Raw genomic sequence first — 17,717 nt, 5'->3', positions numbered from 1 at the left:
GCCTTGTTTGGTGAACAAGCCTAGCTCAAACACCTTGATACTAAACGATGTGAGCTGGAGCTCCATTATTTGGATTCACTCGAGCCGAGCTCAAGTTAGACTCGTTTTGAATGAGCCTATTTCAAACACTTCAAAGCTCGACTTGGCTCGTTTGGAGCCGTAAGGAAGGTGATGTTATCAAGATTCAATTCCATCGGCATTACCATGATAAAATTTATGCTTACATATATTAAATTTAGATCTTCTCATTGTCATTGAAGTCAAACAAATGGAGTCTAATATATTATCTAAACTAATTTGTCGGTGTACCAACTGTAAGTTGTCTTTTTATAACATTAATAAAATAAAGGAGAGAAATAAGTTATTTACGGTTTTGTGCAATCTTAACCCTCCAAAAGTGTTTTGGACGGTCCGTATTAAAAATAATCTATTACGTTAATAGATAATTTATAATGTTAATAGATTGTTTTTAATTCGGACCGTACAATTTGGACGGCCAAAATTGAACACCGTAAAACTTATTCATGGCTTCTCAAAATAAAGACCAAAAGACTTCTTATTTTACACTTTATATTAGTTAGAGAGCTGTAGAAGAAAATTTGTCCTAGGAACTACAAAGCCGTCATGTGCTCAATTTTTTTGGCTCAAACTTAATGATTTCTTTTGGCTTTTCTTTTGTCCTTTCTGTGTGTGTCAACTTTCTTTTTGGGATTGAGAGCTAATTAATTAAAAGCACTAAAATTTACTGGGACTTTGGGACCATGTAGCGCCCCAAGCATGCGTCATCCGGATCGTCTGTCTCGATAATCAATGATCTAGAATTTAAAATAACTCTTTCAGTCTGGAAGAGTTCTTTTAAAATCCAGACCGTTCCAAACACTTTTGGATGGTGAAAATGAGCTCTGCACCATCCCGCCCTCCAATTTACTGCGTCCCAAGGTGTCACAATTTTGAAAAGGAAATTGATTTTAGCACTCCAAAAATTGATGGAGGGGCTCCAAAACGACGTCGTTTTGTGTATCAACACAGTTCAGTTTTAGAGCCTCTCCATCAATTTTTGAAGTGCCAAAATCACAATCCTTTTGAAAATTATGCTTCCAACCACAACATCTTCTTCTCTGTCTTAAAAACTCATATCGAAAAAGTGTTTTTTTTTTTAAACGATTTTGAAATGTTTTCATTAGTTTGAAAACTATTTTTTTTACAAAAAAAATATTTTCTTTGTTCACAGCTTTTAGTTTCTTGTGACTTGAAAATGTGATACGGCAAATTTTTGTTATTCAATTTTGATTATATCATTTTGAACCTTTATATCATTAACTTTCGCAATCCCTTAAATGAATAATCGAAAGGTATTACGACAACTTTTGACTATCCAAATTTTGTTCGAGCATTGTCAATGCTTTTAGACTTTGCTCACTAGAGGGTCGACGGATCCTAATAAACTGTAGAGGGAAGGAACCAACAAAGACTCACGGGGCGCTGGGAAGCAATTCTGAGACACTTTTGTCTTGGTCTTGTACATGTGCCATAAAAAAGAGAATAAATATCTCTTTAATTTGTTTCGTTGGTTTCTTTCATCTTTTCAGTAATGTGTTATCAAATCCTACTTCTCCTCCTCTATTCGTTTTCACAGAAAACAGAGTACGGAGAATCACGGGACTCCATTCACCTGGCCCCATTCGTTTCGAAAAATTATTACTACTACTTGACTGCTGGGAATGAGGATGCTGCGGAGCATCTCCATGCAAAGCGGACGTCGAGGTATTCATCTTGGCAATCGACGGCTTGAATTTTAACCGAAGAATGAAAGGTTCAAATTTGTATGCGCTCAAATTCAATCTAAGCTATTTGTGCTGAGACGAACGGCCTGATCGGCCGCTCGATACCACTTTGCAGGGAGATGCTTTACAGCATCCCTCTTTGTAAATTCTCTACAAAATGTGGGTTTTTCTCCTAAAAAGATTATCTATAGCGTAAGAATTTAGATAAGTTGTTTCTGCTAAATGGACTTTTAATTCATGTAAGTGGGGAGAATGACTTGTCTAAAATTTTTTGTCTTTGTGAGATTTTTAGTCTATTCTGTTCATTTAGAAAATAGGAAAAACCTAGCCCGAGCATATCCAAAAGGCTCTAATACTTTTTTTTTGTAAATAAAGGCTCTAATACTTGGGCATTGTTGGCTTACTATATCTAATCAAACTCAAATTTCAATGTTCCAAGAGGCTCTCTTTTTTGCTAGACACTTTGCCATTGTCTACTTCCACTAGCTACTCTCTGTCTCTCTCTTGTCACTCAATTCTATGGGTAGATGATAAAATAATTATTTGGATAGAGAGTAGTGTTGAATTCGTTAATAGATATTGTCTTTTTTTTTTATATTCTTTTTACTTGGTAAAGTAGAGAATAGTGTTGGAGGTGCTCTAAGTGTATCAGTCAATATATATTTTATGCAAATGTGTTTGTGCCTCCATGTTGGAGAGAGAGAGAGAGAGAGAGAGAGAGAGAGAGAGAGAGAAGTGGGGGAGGGGGAGAGAGAAATATGAGTGTAGATTTTTCAAGAGAGAGAGAAACATGGGAGGGGGAGAGTTTTTTTTATTTTTATCTATTACTTACCAAACAACTACTAATAATTGTTGTAAGGAGAAAATTGGATGTACAGAACATGCTTTTTCAAATGGTTTTATTCTTTAAATAGGATGCTTCACGTGAATGTGTTTCGGTAGAGTTTTTTTTATTATGTAGGGTGTTCTGGCCTAATTTGCGCACACTTCAGTTCATACCACCTCTCCCATAACAGTTTCACAAGCTGTGGAAGTGAAGTGGTCCTAAGAATTGCTGACAAGAAGAATCGAACATGTAACCTTAAAAAAGAGCAAGTAAACTTCTAAGTCCTTTTAAGTCCCAAGCCAAACCCCTTGGGATTCTCGGCAGAGTTCTTTGTGTGAAAGTGCTCCATGAACACCACTGATTAATCACTTCTTGCAAAAATTGTTAATTTTTTTTTAAAAGCCGATGTCCTGGCCAGCTTGCCGGCATCTAGGCTAGTTTTCGAAACCTTAAAGTTAACGACCGGGCAAACCTCCAGTAGCTCCAAGATTTGGGATGTTTATCCTTCATGGGATTCGAATTTCTGACTTTTTGGAGAACAAGCTCCTTTTGCTTTCTCATAAATTTAGCCAAACCCCTTTAGAGTTAAAATTATTAGTTGTTCTTGGAGCATCACGCATCACCAAAGTGGTGCTACAAGGACCACCACCACCAAACATTTACCACCACAAATTCACGCAGATTTCGTAACTAAGCTTATCGACTCTATATAGATTTACGATGAACTCCACGTAAATGTACGATGGAGAAGCCTTTCAGCAACACACAGGTGCTCCAAGCGCACTGAATAATCACTCATTCCTTCCCCATCTCTAGCATACATATGATAGTTATATGATAGTACTATATGTAAACCATGTTACTCTGTTACTTCAGAAAATAATAAATCCACTGGCAGTCAACCCAATAGAAGTCACTAGTTTAATATAAGATATACAAATACGGACAGTTTTCTTGTTTATTTTCTATTCATTTCTGCTTCTACCTTGCCACAGAGAGAGAGAGAGAGAGAGAGAGAGAGAGAGAGGAGGGGGAGAGAATGGAGGACTCATCCAAATCATCAGAAAATGAAAACCCAGAAGCCAAATTGGAAGATGATCCCACACGCTTTAGCAAATCTCTCCAGGTCAGTGTAAATGTGTTCAACTTTTCCAACTTTTCCTTTCCTTTGTGTGCTCTGTTTTCTCTCCCTCTGTTTCAGTTGTTTCATTGTAGCTTTCTTTGCTTCTGGATGTATTTAGGAGCTCAAGGATTTGTGTTCTCAGCTTCACTACGCCGCCGATTACTGCGAAACATCATTCGTCAGTGCTGACCATGCACACAAAAAAAGGTTAGTTCATGTTTTTTGGAAAATAATTTTCACACTTTTATTTTTTATTTTTTATAAAGGCACCTCATTTTTTGTCTTTTAGTGAAAGTGAAAGTTTCATGTGTATTTTTTAATTAAAATACAAGAAAATGAGTGCACTAATAAAAAAAGTGAGTGCGAAAATCATTTTATTTTTTATTGTCTTTCTTGTATTCTTAAAATCTCTCTCATAATCTCATTGCATTTTTTGGATTGTGATTCTCCTCTTCTATTTTGCATACATACCCTTCCATATGTGGATTTTTTTAGCGTGTTTGCGATTGCTGTGAATACCAATTTAAGATTCTAGTATCAAATTGTGCTGCAAATTCTAGATTTTAGTAGAATAAGATAAACATGTTTACCATATCGTTGAAATTATGATTAAGCTACACTAAGAGCTGATGTGCTCTTAAGCTGGCCTGTAATGGGATTTCAGACTTCTGATACTGTTATTTACTTACGTATATGGTCGTATAACCGGTACCGTTTTGTTTCCCGATACCGCGATTTAAAACTAACAAGTACCCACTTCACCAGTTTAAATATGGAACCCCAAGTTTTTTTCTGTCTCATTTTTCTTGCATTTTCTTGTGTTCTTATCTTTTCCCATTACAACAAAATTGGTGACATGTTTAGATTTCGATTCTTTTTATGTCCAGTGTGGTGCAAAACACCAAAGAGTACTTATGCAGGGCAGTGGTCACAGTCGTTGATCATCTTGGAAGCGTCTCAGCTAATCTAGATTACCGGCTTTCAAACGACTGCGCATTTTCAGAAACAGAGTTCAGAATTAATGGACTGAAACAAGTTAGTATTAACACAATGTTGTTATTATCAATCATGCATCGACCTCAACTAGCTAGAATATTTTACCACTCATATGTCAAATGAGCTGAGCAGTAGCTTGTTGAGCTTGATATGCGAGCTTAACACGCTTCAAAAAATGCTCATAAAAATGCTCATGCTTGGTTTGTTTACGGAAGAGACTGATGTCAATTGAGCTCTAATGAGCGAACATGAGCAATTTGGTTCGTTCAATCAGCCCTAGTTGAGCAGTTGTTTACTGAACTGGGGTGTTTTGTATTTTTGGTGTTTAACAGAGACTCGTCGCTTGCCAACAATACAGTCACCAACTTGGTTTCACCAAAGTAAGCTGGAACGCAAGCTTTCCCAGATATAACCCCCGTTACATATTTCCTCGTAAGAATATTGCCTCATTTCTCTATTCTGGTTGAGATTTTATTCGAATAACCGAAAACAAATTGATTTAGTGCACTCATTTACCTTTTCTTGATAAACCTATTTGTCTCTCTTGATCAGCAATGGTAAATCGCCAGATATCAATGGAACTTTTGAGGTAAATTTTCTTTTATTTTTTATCCAATCCATTTTGGTTTTTTTAATAACTTTGGATCTTCGGACAACTTAGGTGCACCTTGACTAATCCTTGGACGAATCCCACTATCACTAGCCGTGTCACTAGCTGGGGAACCATTTAACGCCAAAAGAAATTCCCCTTTGGTTGACCCCGCAAGTATTGATAGCAGCTATGAGGTTTGAAGTAGAGATCTAAGAGGAAGCAACCTCGAGTGTCAGGCCTTGGCCTCAAGCCAACCCCTTGAGTTAGAGTTAAAACAAGGGAGGTTTTGGCTTATGATTCATGAAAAACTTTCAAGTAGTAGCAAGTGTTGTGTTGCGAAAAATAAAATCTTTTCTTTTGGTTAAATTTACATGTTACCTATGTGGCTATGTAATAATTCTTTGAGGACCAAGAAAATGAAAACTTTATTTTTGGATTAGTCCATCTGAAAATGAACTGTGTGATGTACCCAAACACCTAAACCACGAGGCCTTCTGGTTGGATCATTGTAGTTTTTGAAAGAATTTGGCAAAGTAACGTCTTTTGAAACTCATTATAAAATCACGGTTGCAAAGAACTTGCAAATTAGCCATGCAAGAAGAGTGTGTACCGGTTCTGACCTTTTGTGGTCTACCGTGGCAAACCTGCCATCGTGGACACCTACATGTAGCCCCTTTGACGGCTGAAGTGCTAAGTGGCGCATGGTCACAGTGGACGTGTGAATTGACACAGTTCAAGACTGCGAGCGTTCTATTTATTGACTTTAAATAGGCAATTGAGACAATGTATATCGATAGTGGAGTTCTCCGAAATGGCACCTGGAGGATGTTGACCGCAGGTAGGCGGTCGACAACATCCCCGAGTTTGGATACTTCATGAGTTCAAGGACGATTACTGATCTGAAATGTACTCATCTCTAAGGATTATAATGCTAGTCTCTGGCTGGAGTGGAAGTTCACGGCGGAGCAACATGAGAGATTGGTTGACGACCTGCATAACCTAGTGTTAGAATTCCACATGAGCACTAGCAATAGGTAGGGATAAAGTAACCGACTATGAACAAGCAATGAAGAGGATTGAGAAGGAGAACAACAGATTGTTAATGTGCGTCGCTGTTATGTGCTACAACTTGCCACAAATATGCAGGCGTGAGCGGAAGACAAGTAACAGACAATGAGCGCAACAAAGTTCTTTCAAACCAGAAATATCAGTCTAATTACCACATGGTTGATGAGGACATGTAGGTCTTTGTTAGTTTGCAACTTTGCATCATTGTGCGTTTGATGTAATACCACTAAGATTACTGATGTATGTTCAAACGTAGTGTGAATTAAGTTATGCTGTGACTTTATCGATGGCATGTATAAATGTTTGATAGTTTCATCCTACGTTCACTGAAGTATCTTCAAAGAACGTTTCAACGACAACAAAGTACAGATTTCGTTAAGATTCTGATAGTAATTGATAGCTACAAAACTCATTCGAAAACCCCGTCCTCATGCATTGTCTTAAAAGAACTGTATTTCACCAATTTCTTTCAGAAACTACAAAATTCCAATAAATAAGTAAAAAAAACTCCTACAGCATGTTTATTGTTCTGATAATATCGTGCAGGAAAGGCGGGTCTCCAGTTGCTGCTAAAACTATTAGTAAGCATGAATTTGTGGCAGAAGAGGAGGTGCCTCTTTTCTTATACACAAGCAACCGGAAGCCATCTCTAGTTAAGGATTCAAGTACAGAAACAGATAACCAAAGTTCAACATCAGGTAACATGAGATTTACCTATGAAAGAATGATTTAAACCTTGATCTACTCCATCTAATATTGAATGCCTCTTAATATGTATGGCTATATTCAGTATTGCCTGTTCGCGATGGCCTGTCTGCACTGCCAAAAGCTTCGAATCCTTTGTTTCATTTTGAGGTAAAACTTACTTTCCTCTTCCTTCCCTTTAGCCCTCTGAATTCATTATAGAACCAATTTTCTTTTTGTTTCTAGCTATATTAATACGCAGCTTCTTCTTCTTTTTTTCAGAGCAAGCCAACCAAGCCGGCCCCCTCTTCCTCGTCGACTGGTGTGGCCCCACAAGAAGGCCAATTCCCCAAATTCCAGCGTAAGCCCAAACGCAACACTCTAAATTGGAAATCAGTGCAGAACAGCGACATTGCGACACTCATTCGGAAAACTAAACGAGCAATGTAGATGATATATGGAGGCTTGGAATACTGCTTTTTTCCAAATGGACGTTTTCAGGTTCTCTCTCCCTTCATGAAAATTACCTTAGGTAAAGATAATCAGGCACCGTGTAAGTAGAAAGTTTGTTGAAGGAGATGAACTTCCTTTGATATAATGAAGCATGCTTGTAGTGTATGTGAATCCAGTTTGTGTTCGGTAAATGTAGATGGAGTTAGATGTTCTTAAATTGCCATTCTTTTCGGGTTTAAATTTTTTATGCAAAAGAGGAAATGGAAATCTTTACAACGGTCCAGTTATCTAAGCCCCTGCTTTACATAGTCGATGCTTTGCATTTTTAGTTTTCGAATGTGCTTTTGTCTCACTGAATCTTGTAGTTATTTTCGACCAAAATTTACCTTCTCGCATTCTAATATATGATTTGGTTTTGACAGTTACGGAGACCACAGAAATGGAAATGTAATCCTTTTTACATGAATTTTGTCAAATAAGCAGAGGTCCAACCGGTTGCTGGAAAAAATTAAGTTTTTCCTTGCATTGCGGTAGTAGTCCTGTGAACCAGATGACGCGTGAGAGAGGCTTTCTTTTGATCCCACCTTGGTGCTGCGGTAGAAACCTAGGGGTGACTGATCCATTAGGGATCTGCCGTGAGTCTGAACTCGATAACGCCCAGGGAGGTACCTAAGGCAGATGCCCCTCCTCCATCCCTTTTTTATTGGCAAACGAAAAAAAGACTGTGCAGATGCAGATGTTACTTGCTTTTTCTTGAACTCTCACCTTCCGGTATTGCAGTTAAACTGTTTCTTTAGGTACATGGAAGGAAAGGGAATCAAAGAACAGGGAATAAATGATTCAAAACTACCCCAAAAAAATGTAAAAAAAAAAATAAATATGCATACTTCTGAAATGTATCTAACACCAAGGGGTGATTCATTCCTCGTACTTCCCTATCCCTAACTGGATGGAAGAACAACAAAAGGAATTCCCCCTCCCTAGACTCCTTACCGGGTCCGAGCTATCTACACCCACAAGTATAAAAACTAAAGGTCCTTTGCTTTTTTCCTTGTTCAACACTTCCTCTCTTTCACTTTCGGTTTCTGTTCCAGCTTCGTTTCCACAGTTACTGCCATTAGATCCGCATCGGACTTAAACCTGCCAGGGCCTCAAGCTTATCCATGTGGGAAAACTTCTTATCTGTCACAACTTTAGGAGGTTTGCTCATCTTCTCATTTTCATCCTTGAAAGAATTGTCTAAATTTCCCGTTGTGTTATTCTTCTTCGTCTCTGGATCTCCTTTGTCCAATTTCCACCCCATGAAATCTGATAGTGTCATTGAAGTGGGCGTCTCTGCTGCGTTTGGCTTGGTTGAATCTTCCATGGGGCTAGGGGAACGACTCCCTGAGTCTGCGTAGAGGACATCTTCAATACGAGACTTGACCGTGTTGGCTAGGCTTTCTAGTACCCTTGAATAACTCTCTAGGATAGCATGTCCAACATCCTATGGCAGGAAATGCAGAAAAAGACTAATTAGTTTAGCTTGGACAGTTGCATGCAAGGTAGAAAGTTTCCAATTATTTCCAGAAGAACGATAGAAATATTTGCATTCCCACGTAATAGAAAACGAACACTAACAGAATGTGAAATTCTACTATTTCCATCAAAACATATTGGAAAATGTAGTGAAACACCCTAGAACATAGCTCAGTACAGCCACGTTGTAAGTCGTACGAAACCATAGAATGAATACTGTCAAAAGAAATATGAAACCTTATTTGGTTTGTATTTTGGTTTGGTTATTTGGTTTGTGTTTTACTGTTTTAGAAGCATCGACACTTCTGTTTAATCAAATTGAGTGATTTAGAGATACTTAAGCTGTTTATGGTTTGTGCTACCATTATTTTGTTAAGGTTTCCACGGCATTTTCATTCTCGAAAAGAAACATCAACCCTCCGATAAATGTCATGCAGATAAAACATATAGAAGGCTTATAAATGTTTGACGTACCCTGTTATATTGGATTTTACTAATGTCAAGCGCGGATTGAGGAAGTCCAGGAAACAGTTGTTTAAGCAGGAGCAAGATGGTCTCTGCTCTCTCTTCGAATAGCTCCCTCTTCTCCATGCTGACTCCCGAACCCCAATACGATTTTCCATCCTTAAGGTGCATCTTCCTCTTCCAAATCACGATAGAACCCTCAATCCTGTTCTTAAGGTCAAGAACTTTGTGCTCCGTTGATAAGTCCATGTTTGAGAGGAATTCAACTGGATTGAAGTACTCAACTGTTATGCTCTTGTACACCAAATCACCGAGGCACGATCTCCCATTCTGCCAAGCAAAAAATTGAGGAAATCAGCCTGATTTTGTTACGCTTACTCACAACTATCAGTATACCGATGCAGAATATAGCATTATGGAGTGGTTGGTCTAGTGGATTTCTTATTTTGTGTTCATTCAGATTTCTCAGAGAAGAAACAATTCTCCAGAAAATTTATCACAGTTTAGCTCTCTGTGTAGAGTTGTGTCATGGATTGAGCTGCGATATGAGACTACTAGGAGGAAGTGTGGGAATCAGATTCAAGCTCTTATTCCGGCTTGGATATGTGGGATTAACTTTCCTATTCCCAACTCATCCATACCTCGGAACTACGAGGACTTGCAATCAAATTACTTTTTCCAGGATTCCTACCCTGAGAAGCACGATACAGACGTGACACAACACAGACATGCAAATACTTCATTTCCGTAAAAATTAGGACACGGACATGTGGAATATAACATATATTCATATTATAGAGTTATTTTAGGAATTCAAGTAGAAGAAAGAAACATTCTCTCTACCAAATTAGAATAGAAAACGCCGTTGTATTATGTATCAACTTACAAGGGTACGAATCAGCAACCCCTGCAAAAGTTCACAAACTCAACATACATGGAAGTTTTGACTCTGGATCAACTTTTAAAAATTGTACTTTAACCTATGTCCTTAATGTGTCCTCATAGTGTCCGTCTAAAAAAATATAATAAAAAATTAGATATGTATTTAGGCATGTGCGACACGTTTGAAGACGTGTCCATGCTTCTTAGTTCCTACCATCCAAACTAGCCTTGCGTTATTATGTTTCTGTAGACTTCTTCTTGTACATATCATTTTACTTCATTTTCTTCTTTTACCTTAGGGAGGGACTCAATGTAGTTCTCAGGGATCTCCATTTCTGATAAAATTTGAGCATTTATGGCCATTGATGCTTTGAGGACTTGATTTACAGATTCCTTCTGAAATTTCAGCCATTTTCGTGATACATCTGACAGTCCATCCTGTGGAACTTTAACCGTCGGTAGCCACCATTTGTCGTTGCCCTTCTCTGATTCATCAGCATCGCTTGATACATACCAGAACTCATTCTGGTCTCTGAAGTTATCTAGGCAGTCCTGTTCATTTTCTTTTGATCAGATAGATAGAAAAAACTAGTACCGAAGAAACAATAATCCTTTCTAGCAGGAAAGATACGAAAGGAAACCCTGCATGGTTAGCGGTTACTGTTTTCAGAATCAATTTTGTAGGAACTTTTCAAAACTGAATGGCAACACATAATTTGAAGAGGATACTGTTTTAAATGATTTTTGAAAAAATGGGTTATTTCCTGGTTAGAAAACAGTCAAACAAACTTCTTCTAGAAATATATTCCGAAAACTGAATCCGAAAACAATCACCATACAGAGCTTAGCACTATTTCTTTTTTTTTTTGGATAAGCTCTTAGCACTATTTCTTATTCTTACAAGGAGCATCGCGTCGAGCTTGCGCAAGGCTGGGATATTCATGAGCAGATCTCTTCTTTGTTGTGTCACCATTATCTGTCAACAACATGAACCAGATTAAGGAACTATAAGATTCTACAATTTTTGGTATTTAGATAAGGGGGACAAACACACACACACATGAGAGAGAGAGAGAGAGAGAGAGAGAGAGAGAGAGAGAGAGAGAGAGAGTCCACCTCCATATTTGTGCCATCCTTTGCTTTTTGTTGAGAAGGAACAAACTCAACAATGTAATCTGTTACTGACAAAAGCCAATCTATTTCTTTTCTCCACCTTGCTTTCCTATCGGGAGACATTGGCTCCAACTTCCTTTGCTCTCCAAAAACAGAAGCTGCAACCCATCCAAAAAAAGGCCAGAGAAAGTGGCATGAATTAGAATCTGAATCTCACATGATTTTGGAAAAATCCCCCATCAAGGAAACATTTGAAGAACAAATTGACAGACTTTTTACCGGTGAATTAGGAGCTAAACGTAATTACCGGCGAGATTAGTGATGGCATTGGACAAAGCCAAAGCTGATGAAACTCCCTTCCCACCACCTGACATGTCTTCTCCCAAAAGCAGCTTAGAAAACCTTTCCTTCATCAATTCCATGTCTAAGCCAAAACAAAATTTTGAAGAAGATGTAATCCAAGGCCACAACATTTCCAATCAAATATATTCAAACATCAAAGCAGGAAAAGTGTTCAATGCATTGTGTGAAAACTATAGGTTTCTCATCGAGAGGTATCAACGCTTAAATGGAACAAAAACATTGGATAAAGATTGAAAAAGGTACCAAATGCGGATATAAAGTTTGAAGGAAACATTTGGATTGCCAAAAGGCATACCTGAAGGCTGTTGGTCCTTGCTATGGGGACTCAATCCCCTTCCCCCCTCCTTGCTCAACCGCGAAACCGGACCCTTCTCCCCCCATGGATTGAACACAGATCCTATTAACTCTATCGGCGCAACCCTTGCGCCGTGGCTCCTAAATTGCTTATCGTCAATGGCTTCTCCGCCGGTTTTTCCATCGAGCACATAACTATGCGCTTGTCTTCCTGGAATCTCAAACATCTTTTTTAATCGAAAAGACCTCGCTTTCTGGACACTGCTTTCTTCTCTAACCATTATACTACTTTTACGTATCAAGAATGTAGCAACATATGAACATGGGCAATGGCAAATTTGCTCAACAATAATAATACCTCAAATCTAATGTTTCTGAAAGAGAAAAGGGAAAATGGGGGAACCCCTTTTCAGGAATGAAAGGCTGGAGGTGAAAATGGACAAGGGTTTTTCTGGATTTCTCTTGAGTTTTTCCTGGTTTTTTTTCCCTTTCTTTTAGCTATGGAATGTGAGGTTTGTGTGAGGAAAAAAGGATAAACAAAGCAGATGGAGTTTTTATTGGATTTGTTTTTGGAAATGAATGGTTGGATTTTTGCAATGCTTGCTGAAAAGTCTGGGAAAGACATACAATGACAACTATATCTCTCTATAAAAAAAATAACTGTTTTTTTTCTCTTGGACAAGTAACTAACTTTTCCTATCCCCCTAGCTTTTCTCCTTATAAAACTAATTAAGGGTAAATTTCACTGACCTCCCCTGAGGTTTTTGAAAAATGCACGAACCTCGCTTGAGATTCTGACAATTGCACTGGCCGCTCTTACTTTACAGATTATTGTCTATCATTCTCCATTCCGTTAACTAGATACAAACACTGTTAGATTTTGCTACTAAATGACTGGAATGCCCTTAGATATTTGGTGAACTAACAACCAAGTCTTTTTCTTCTTTTTCTATTATAATTGGAGTTTTAAACATCGAAAAAACTTAGACCTCTATTTTATAACAGAGGCCTTTTATTTTTCAAAATACACATAGGAGAGATAAACAATGGACCATGATTATAAATCTAAAATGCATAAGTATTATACAAGGTCAAGCAAAGTATGTATAACTCGAGTCTAATTTTGTTTGAACATTAATTGCAAATAAAAAAATAACAAAAAAGTCTTAAAAATAGTTGAATGATAAATAACATTTACTTTTTTCCGTAAAAAATACATAGAAACCAACAAAAATATTTTTCTTGTTTTGCAAAATCATGAGTTAGGAAGATACAAGTGCATTTTCGCTAGAAAATATAAAGAAACGAAGAAGAACGAGATACATGAAGCAAAAAATATTAGGTTTGTAAAACATAATTTAAAAAAAAAAGATTTATTAGTAACTACCCATATTTGATGAAATATGATTAGTTAATTTTATTTTTAAATTACAGTCTCCCATTATAAGAAAAAAATTCAAATGTATCCATTTAGTTAATTAATTATTTTATCTAATATCCAATTATTTTAATAGTTAAATTATTTTACCTAATATTGAAGGGCATTTTGCTCATTTAGTAGCAAAAATCTAATGGCGTTAGTGTCTACTTAACAGGGAAGGGAGGGGGTGTAGACAATAGTTTGTAAAGTAAGGGAGATCATTGCAATAGTTAGAATCTCAAGAGAGGTTCTTGCATTTGTCAGAAACCTGAGCGGAGAGGTCAGTGAAATTTACCCTAAAAGTAAGACACTTCCAACAATTTTAAGCCTCAAGTTAGAGATTACACAAAAGGATAAAGGCACAATATTGTTGGTCATTCTCTTCTGGAAAGTCAAATTTTCCAGGTATGCATGGAACTTTTTTCCTTTCTAATCCAAAGTAATTTTGGCACCTTGATTTCGGGGCATTGGCTCAAGACCAAATAGTTTTGGCATTTTTTTTAATGATTTTGGCACTTTGGTTGTCTGACACACCTAATCTGTCTTGTTGGGCCACATCGAAAGTTTGCACGGATATGTTTCTGTTTTTTTTTTTTTTGGTTATTTATAATAAAGTTGTCCAAACAACTTAAATGCATATCAAAGATTAATCTCGAGGAGACCTATTCCAATATCCTCTAGCAAGGGATTCAATTAAAGTCAAGGAAAAGCTCCTCATGAACTATCTCTGTAAATAAGTGACAATACTCCTAAGTTTTAGATCTTAACCACTAGGCCCATTCTATGGGGTTATTTGTAAGGTTGCAAATGAACCAAGCAGCTCGCGAGTTTAGCTCGGTTCGTTAAGGGAGACTCGACTCGATTAAAGAGGCTTGTTTAGTAAATGACTAAGCTCGGCTTGTTAAGGCTCAAGCCGAGCTCAAACTCAAATTTTTAGCTCATTTAGTAAACGAGCCGAGCTCGAGCTTGACAAAGCTCGGCTTGTTTGTAGCCCTAGTTCTTTGAATGGGTGTGTGGGGAAAAAATCCAAAATGTAGGCTAGGTGTGCAATGAAACCCCAAATGAAGGGGTGCAAATGGCCCACCAACCCACGGTCTGTTTAAGCCCGTCACAGCCTAGCCCGCCCGGGCTTTAGCTGAGCCAGCAATAGGCTAGTACATACCCATAAAAAGTTGGGCTGAGAGGTTAGGCCCATAGCCGGAATATTCACGGGTCTTTTTTTATCAGCCTGGCCTAGTCCAATGACGAACAGGCCCGGATTGACTTTTTTCTGGTTTACCAAATGACATCCCTTCACGAGCTCATGTGGGAGGAGAAATTTTTGGGTGCCGAGTGGATACCACGTGGCAGTACCTGTGGGCAATTTCAGTCATCCAAACGTATTTTGGACGGTTCACATTTATTCCCTCTCTATCTCTCCTCACCCGACTGCTCTCTCTCCTCTTTTTTTTCCTCTAAAATTCAGACCGACCAAAACATGTTGGGATGGTTGGGATCACCGATGAGGTACCACGTGTGTGGTATCCGCCTAACGCCCAAAAGCTTCTCATTTGGGAGAGTTGCAAAGCTACATTTTAGTATGATATGATAGTAGTATCAAAACCTACCAACATAAAAGATGATGCGGACTTGGGGTCCAAAAGTGTGACCACTTCGGGTACGAAAGCTACCTTATTGTCAATTTTAATGTTTTACGTACAAGCTATAGAGGACAAAATTGCAAGTGTAATTATACTTATAAGAATGGTTCAGATTTTCTCCGGTCGAAGTTTTGAATTGGAAAAGATAATCCAAGTTTTGGATTGGAAGTAAATCAAATATTGATATGGAGTAATTAATAGTTCAAATTTACTCAGATACTCTTACCAGTAGAGGTTTCGAATTTGTCTAGAGTCTATAATAGTAGTAATAAAGTACTAAACCTACCCACATAAAAGATGACGTGGACTTGACGGTACGAAAGTGGGACCACTTAGGAGATGTTTTCCGTAGTGAAAATTTTGTAGATTTGTATTTGTGGTTGAGAAGTTGTTAGGTGTTTCCGGTAGTAAATAAGTTGTTGATAAGTTTGTGAGTAGAGTTGCCGAGGTAAAAACAGTTTTTGTTGATAACTTTTTTGTTAGTGGAAACGAGATAGTAAAATGCTGAAACTTTTTTATTAGTGAAAATGAGATGGTAAAATGTGTTACTTCCTCCGTCCCTTTTTTTGTGTCCAGTATTCCATTTTGGGCTGTCCCTTAATAAGTGTCTATTTTGTAAAGTTAGGGGGGTAAAAGTTGATATATTATCTATTTTGTCCCTAAAAGTAGATTTTATTTTGAAAAGTTAGTGAGTAAAAGTGTAATGATGATGGGTAAGTAGGGAAAGTGGAGGAAAAATTTGATGTGAAAGGTGTAATGATGATGTCTTTTTAATAAATTGGAGTTACGAAGCAGAACACTTAAAAAGGGACGAAGGGAGTAAGTTTTTAATAATTTTTTGTTAGTGAAAACGGGGCCTTATTGTCAAATTTAACGTTTTACACATTACAAGCTATAGAGGACGGGCCAATGAGCTCTTAGCTCAGTAGGCATCACCCACCGTCTGTTTTAGTGGAGATCTAGGTCCGAGCTTCATGATGGAGGGTTGGTTGGGATTCAGGGCTATGGACTAACTTACTAACTCCCCATTATTCTCCGTTGATGTATACAATATTGGCAAAGAAAAATACTAAGGACGCGGATTAAAAAAAAAAGCTATAGAGGACAAAATTGCAAGTGTAATTATAAGAAGGTTGTTTTTTCCCAATCCACGTAGAGTCCAAACCAGGATCAAATTTTGGTATAATTAATGGGTCAGATTTGCGCAGAGACTCTTTTAGGTAAAAAGTTCGAATTTGCCAACAGACTCTAAGCAAATTTGAACCTTTTACCGATAAGAGTCTTTGAGCAAATCCAAATCATTGATTGAATCAACTAACTATCCAGATTTGGACTGCCTTCTCAATACAAATTAAGCACCGGAGAGAATACAATTCCTTATAAGTAAGGACACTGATTTTAGCATTTTCCCATTTTTATAAACATGTTCTTTCTTTAGTACTTTTATGCGCGAATTTACAAGATTAGTCTTCATTTATAGGGTTTTTTTTTGTTGTCGTTACAATTGGAAGGGCAAGATTGAAAATTCGCATTACAATAGGACTCAAAAAAGTACAATTATAAGAACCCAGGGTGTGAAAATTGATTACAATAATCACTTGGTGTGCATTATTTGCTTGAGTCTTCTAGTTGCTCGAAAAAAAAGCTCGAGAAAAAAAGAAAAGAAGAGCTCATAGAGTCACAGGTTTCACAATTAGTGGTCAAGGTGTGAGACTTAATAATTTGCTCTCTCCTAAGATCTCAAGTTGAAACCCCACAGCCATTGTCAACTCTCTTGGGGTTAGTCTATGACTCTATATGATGTTTTGCTCCAACTTTAATTGGGTTCCCTGCAAGTGGGCAGTGAAATTGGGCTTCCAAAATTAGTTGATGTGCGCATAAATTGATCCAAACACCTGAGTTATCACCGAAGGTAATTCAATTTCATCACCCTTGAGTTTGGCTCATATTTCCTTCAATTTTTTTTAACTTTTCTAGAATATAGCTTTGCAACTCTCCTAAATGAGAAGCTTTTGTACGTCAGGCAGATACCACACAACTCTCCCAAATGAGAAGCTTTTGGGCATTAGGCGGATACCACAAACGTGATACCCCATCATCGATCCCAGCCATACCAACCTACTGACATAAAAGATGATGCGGACTTGCGGTCCGAAAGTGTGACCACTTGGGGTACGAAAGCTACCTTATTGTCAATTTTAATGTTTTACGTACAAGCTATAGAGGACAAAATTGCAAGTGTAATTATAATTATAAGAATGGTTCAGATTTTCTCCGGTTGAAGTTTAATTTTGAATTGGAAAAGATAGTCCAAGTTTTGGATTGAAAGTAAATCAAATATTGATATAATTAATAGTTCAAATTTACTCAGATACTCTTACCAGTAGAGGTTTTGAATTTGTTTAGAGTCTATAATAGTAGTAATAAAGTACTACACCTATTTACATAAAAGATGACGTGGACTTGACGGTACGAAAGTGGGACCACTTAGGAGGT

At 37.6% G+C, this 17,717-nt stretch overlaps 2 protein-coding genes across 2 annotated transcripts; one reads left to right on the top strand and one right to left on the bottom strand.

Moving 5' to 3' along the window:
* The first annotated feature begins 3,485 nt into the window (after positions 1 to 3,485).
* LOC131333508 (protein ABIL4-like) lies at positions 3,486 to 7,743 on the top strand. Its single transcript, XM_058368074.1, has 8 exons — positions 3,486 to 3,736; positions 3,852 to 3,940; positions 4,621 to 4,768; positions 5,062 to 5,161; positions 5,282 to 5,318; positions 6,936 to 7,087; positions 7,180 to 7,244; positions 7,356 to 7,743. Exons 1-8 carry the CDS (start codon positions 3,650 to 3,652, stop codon positions 7,521 to 7,523), a joined length of 846 nt encoding a protein of 281 aa, XP_058224057.1. The 5' UTR covers positions 3,486 to 3,649; the 3' UTR covers positions 7,524 to 7,743.
* A 148-nt stretch (positions 7,744 to 7,891) lies between these two features.
* On the bottom strand, positions 7,892 to 12,771 carry LOC131333501 (rop guanine nucleotide exchange factor 9-like). The gene is made up of 7 exons (XM_058368065.1): positions 12,163 to 12,771; positions 11,812 to 11,928; positions 11,508 to 11,662; positions 11,293 to 11,367; positions 10,686 to 10,943; positions 9,519 to 9,839; positions 7,892 to 9,012 (listed from the first exon to the last, which is right to left on the bottom strand). The coding sequence occupies exons 1-7, from the start codon at positions 12,440 to 12,442 to the stop codon at positions 8,644 to 8,646; spliced, it is 1,575 nt and encodes a 524-aa protein (XP_058224048.1). The 5' UTR covers positions 12,443 to 12,771; the 3' UTR covers positions 7,892 to 8,643.
* Positions 12,772 to 17,717: the final 4,946 nt, after the last annotated feature.

The sequence above is a fragment of the Rhododendron vialii genome, chromosome 1a (assembly GCF_030253575.1).
Source record: "Rhododendron vialii isolate Sample 1 chromosome 1a, ASM3025357v1".
Classification (NCBI taxonomy): domain Eukaryota; kingdom Viridiplantae; phylum Streptophyta; class Magnoliopsida; order Ericales; family Ericaceae; genus Rhododendron; species Rhododendron vialii.
Note: the sequence above shows the minus strand (reverse complement) of the source record. Positions and strands in the feature narration are given on the sequence as shown.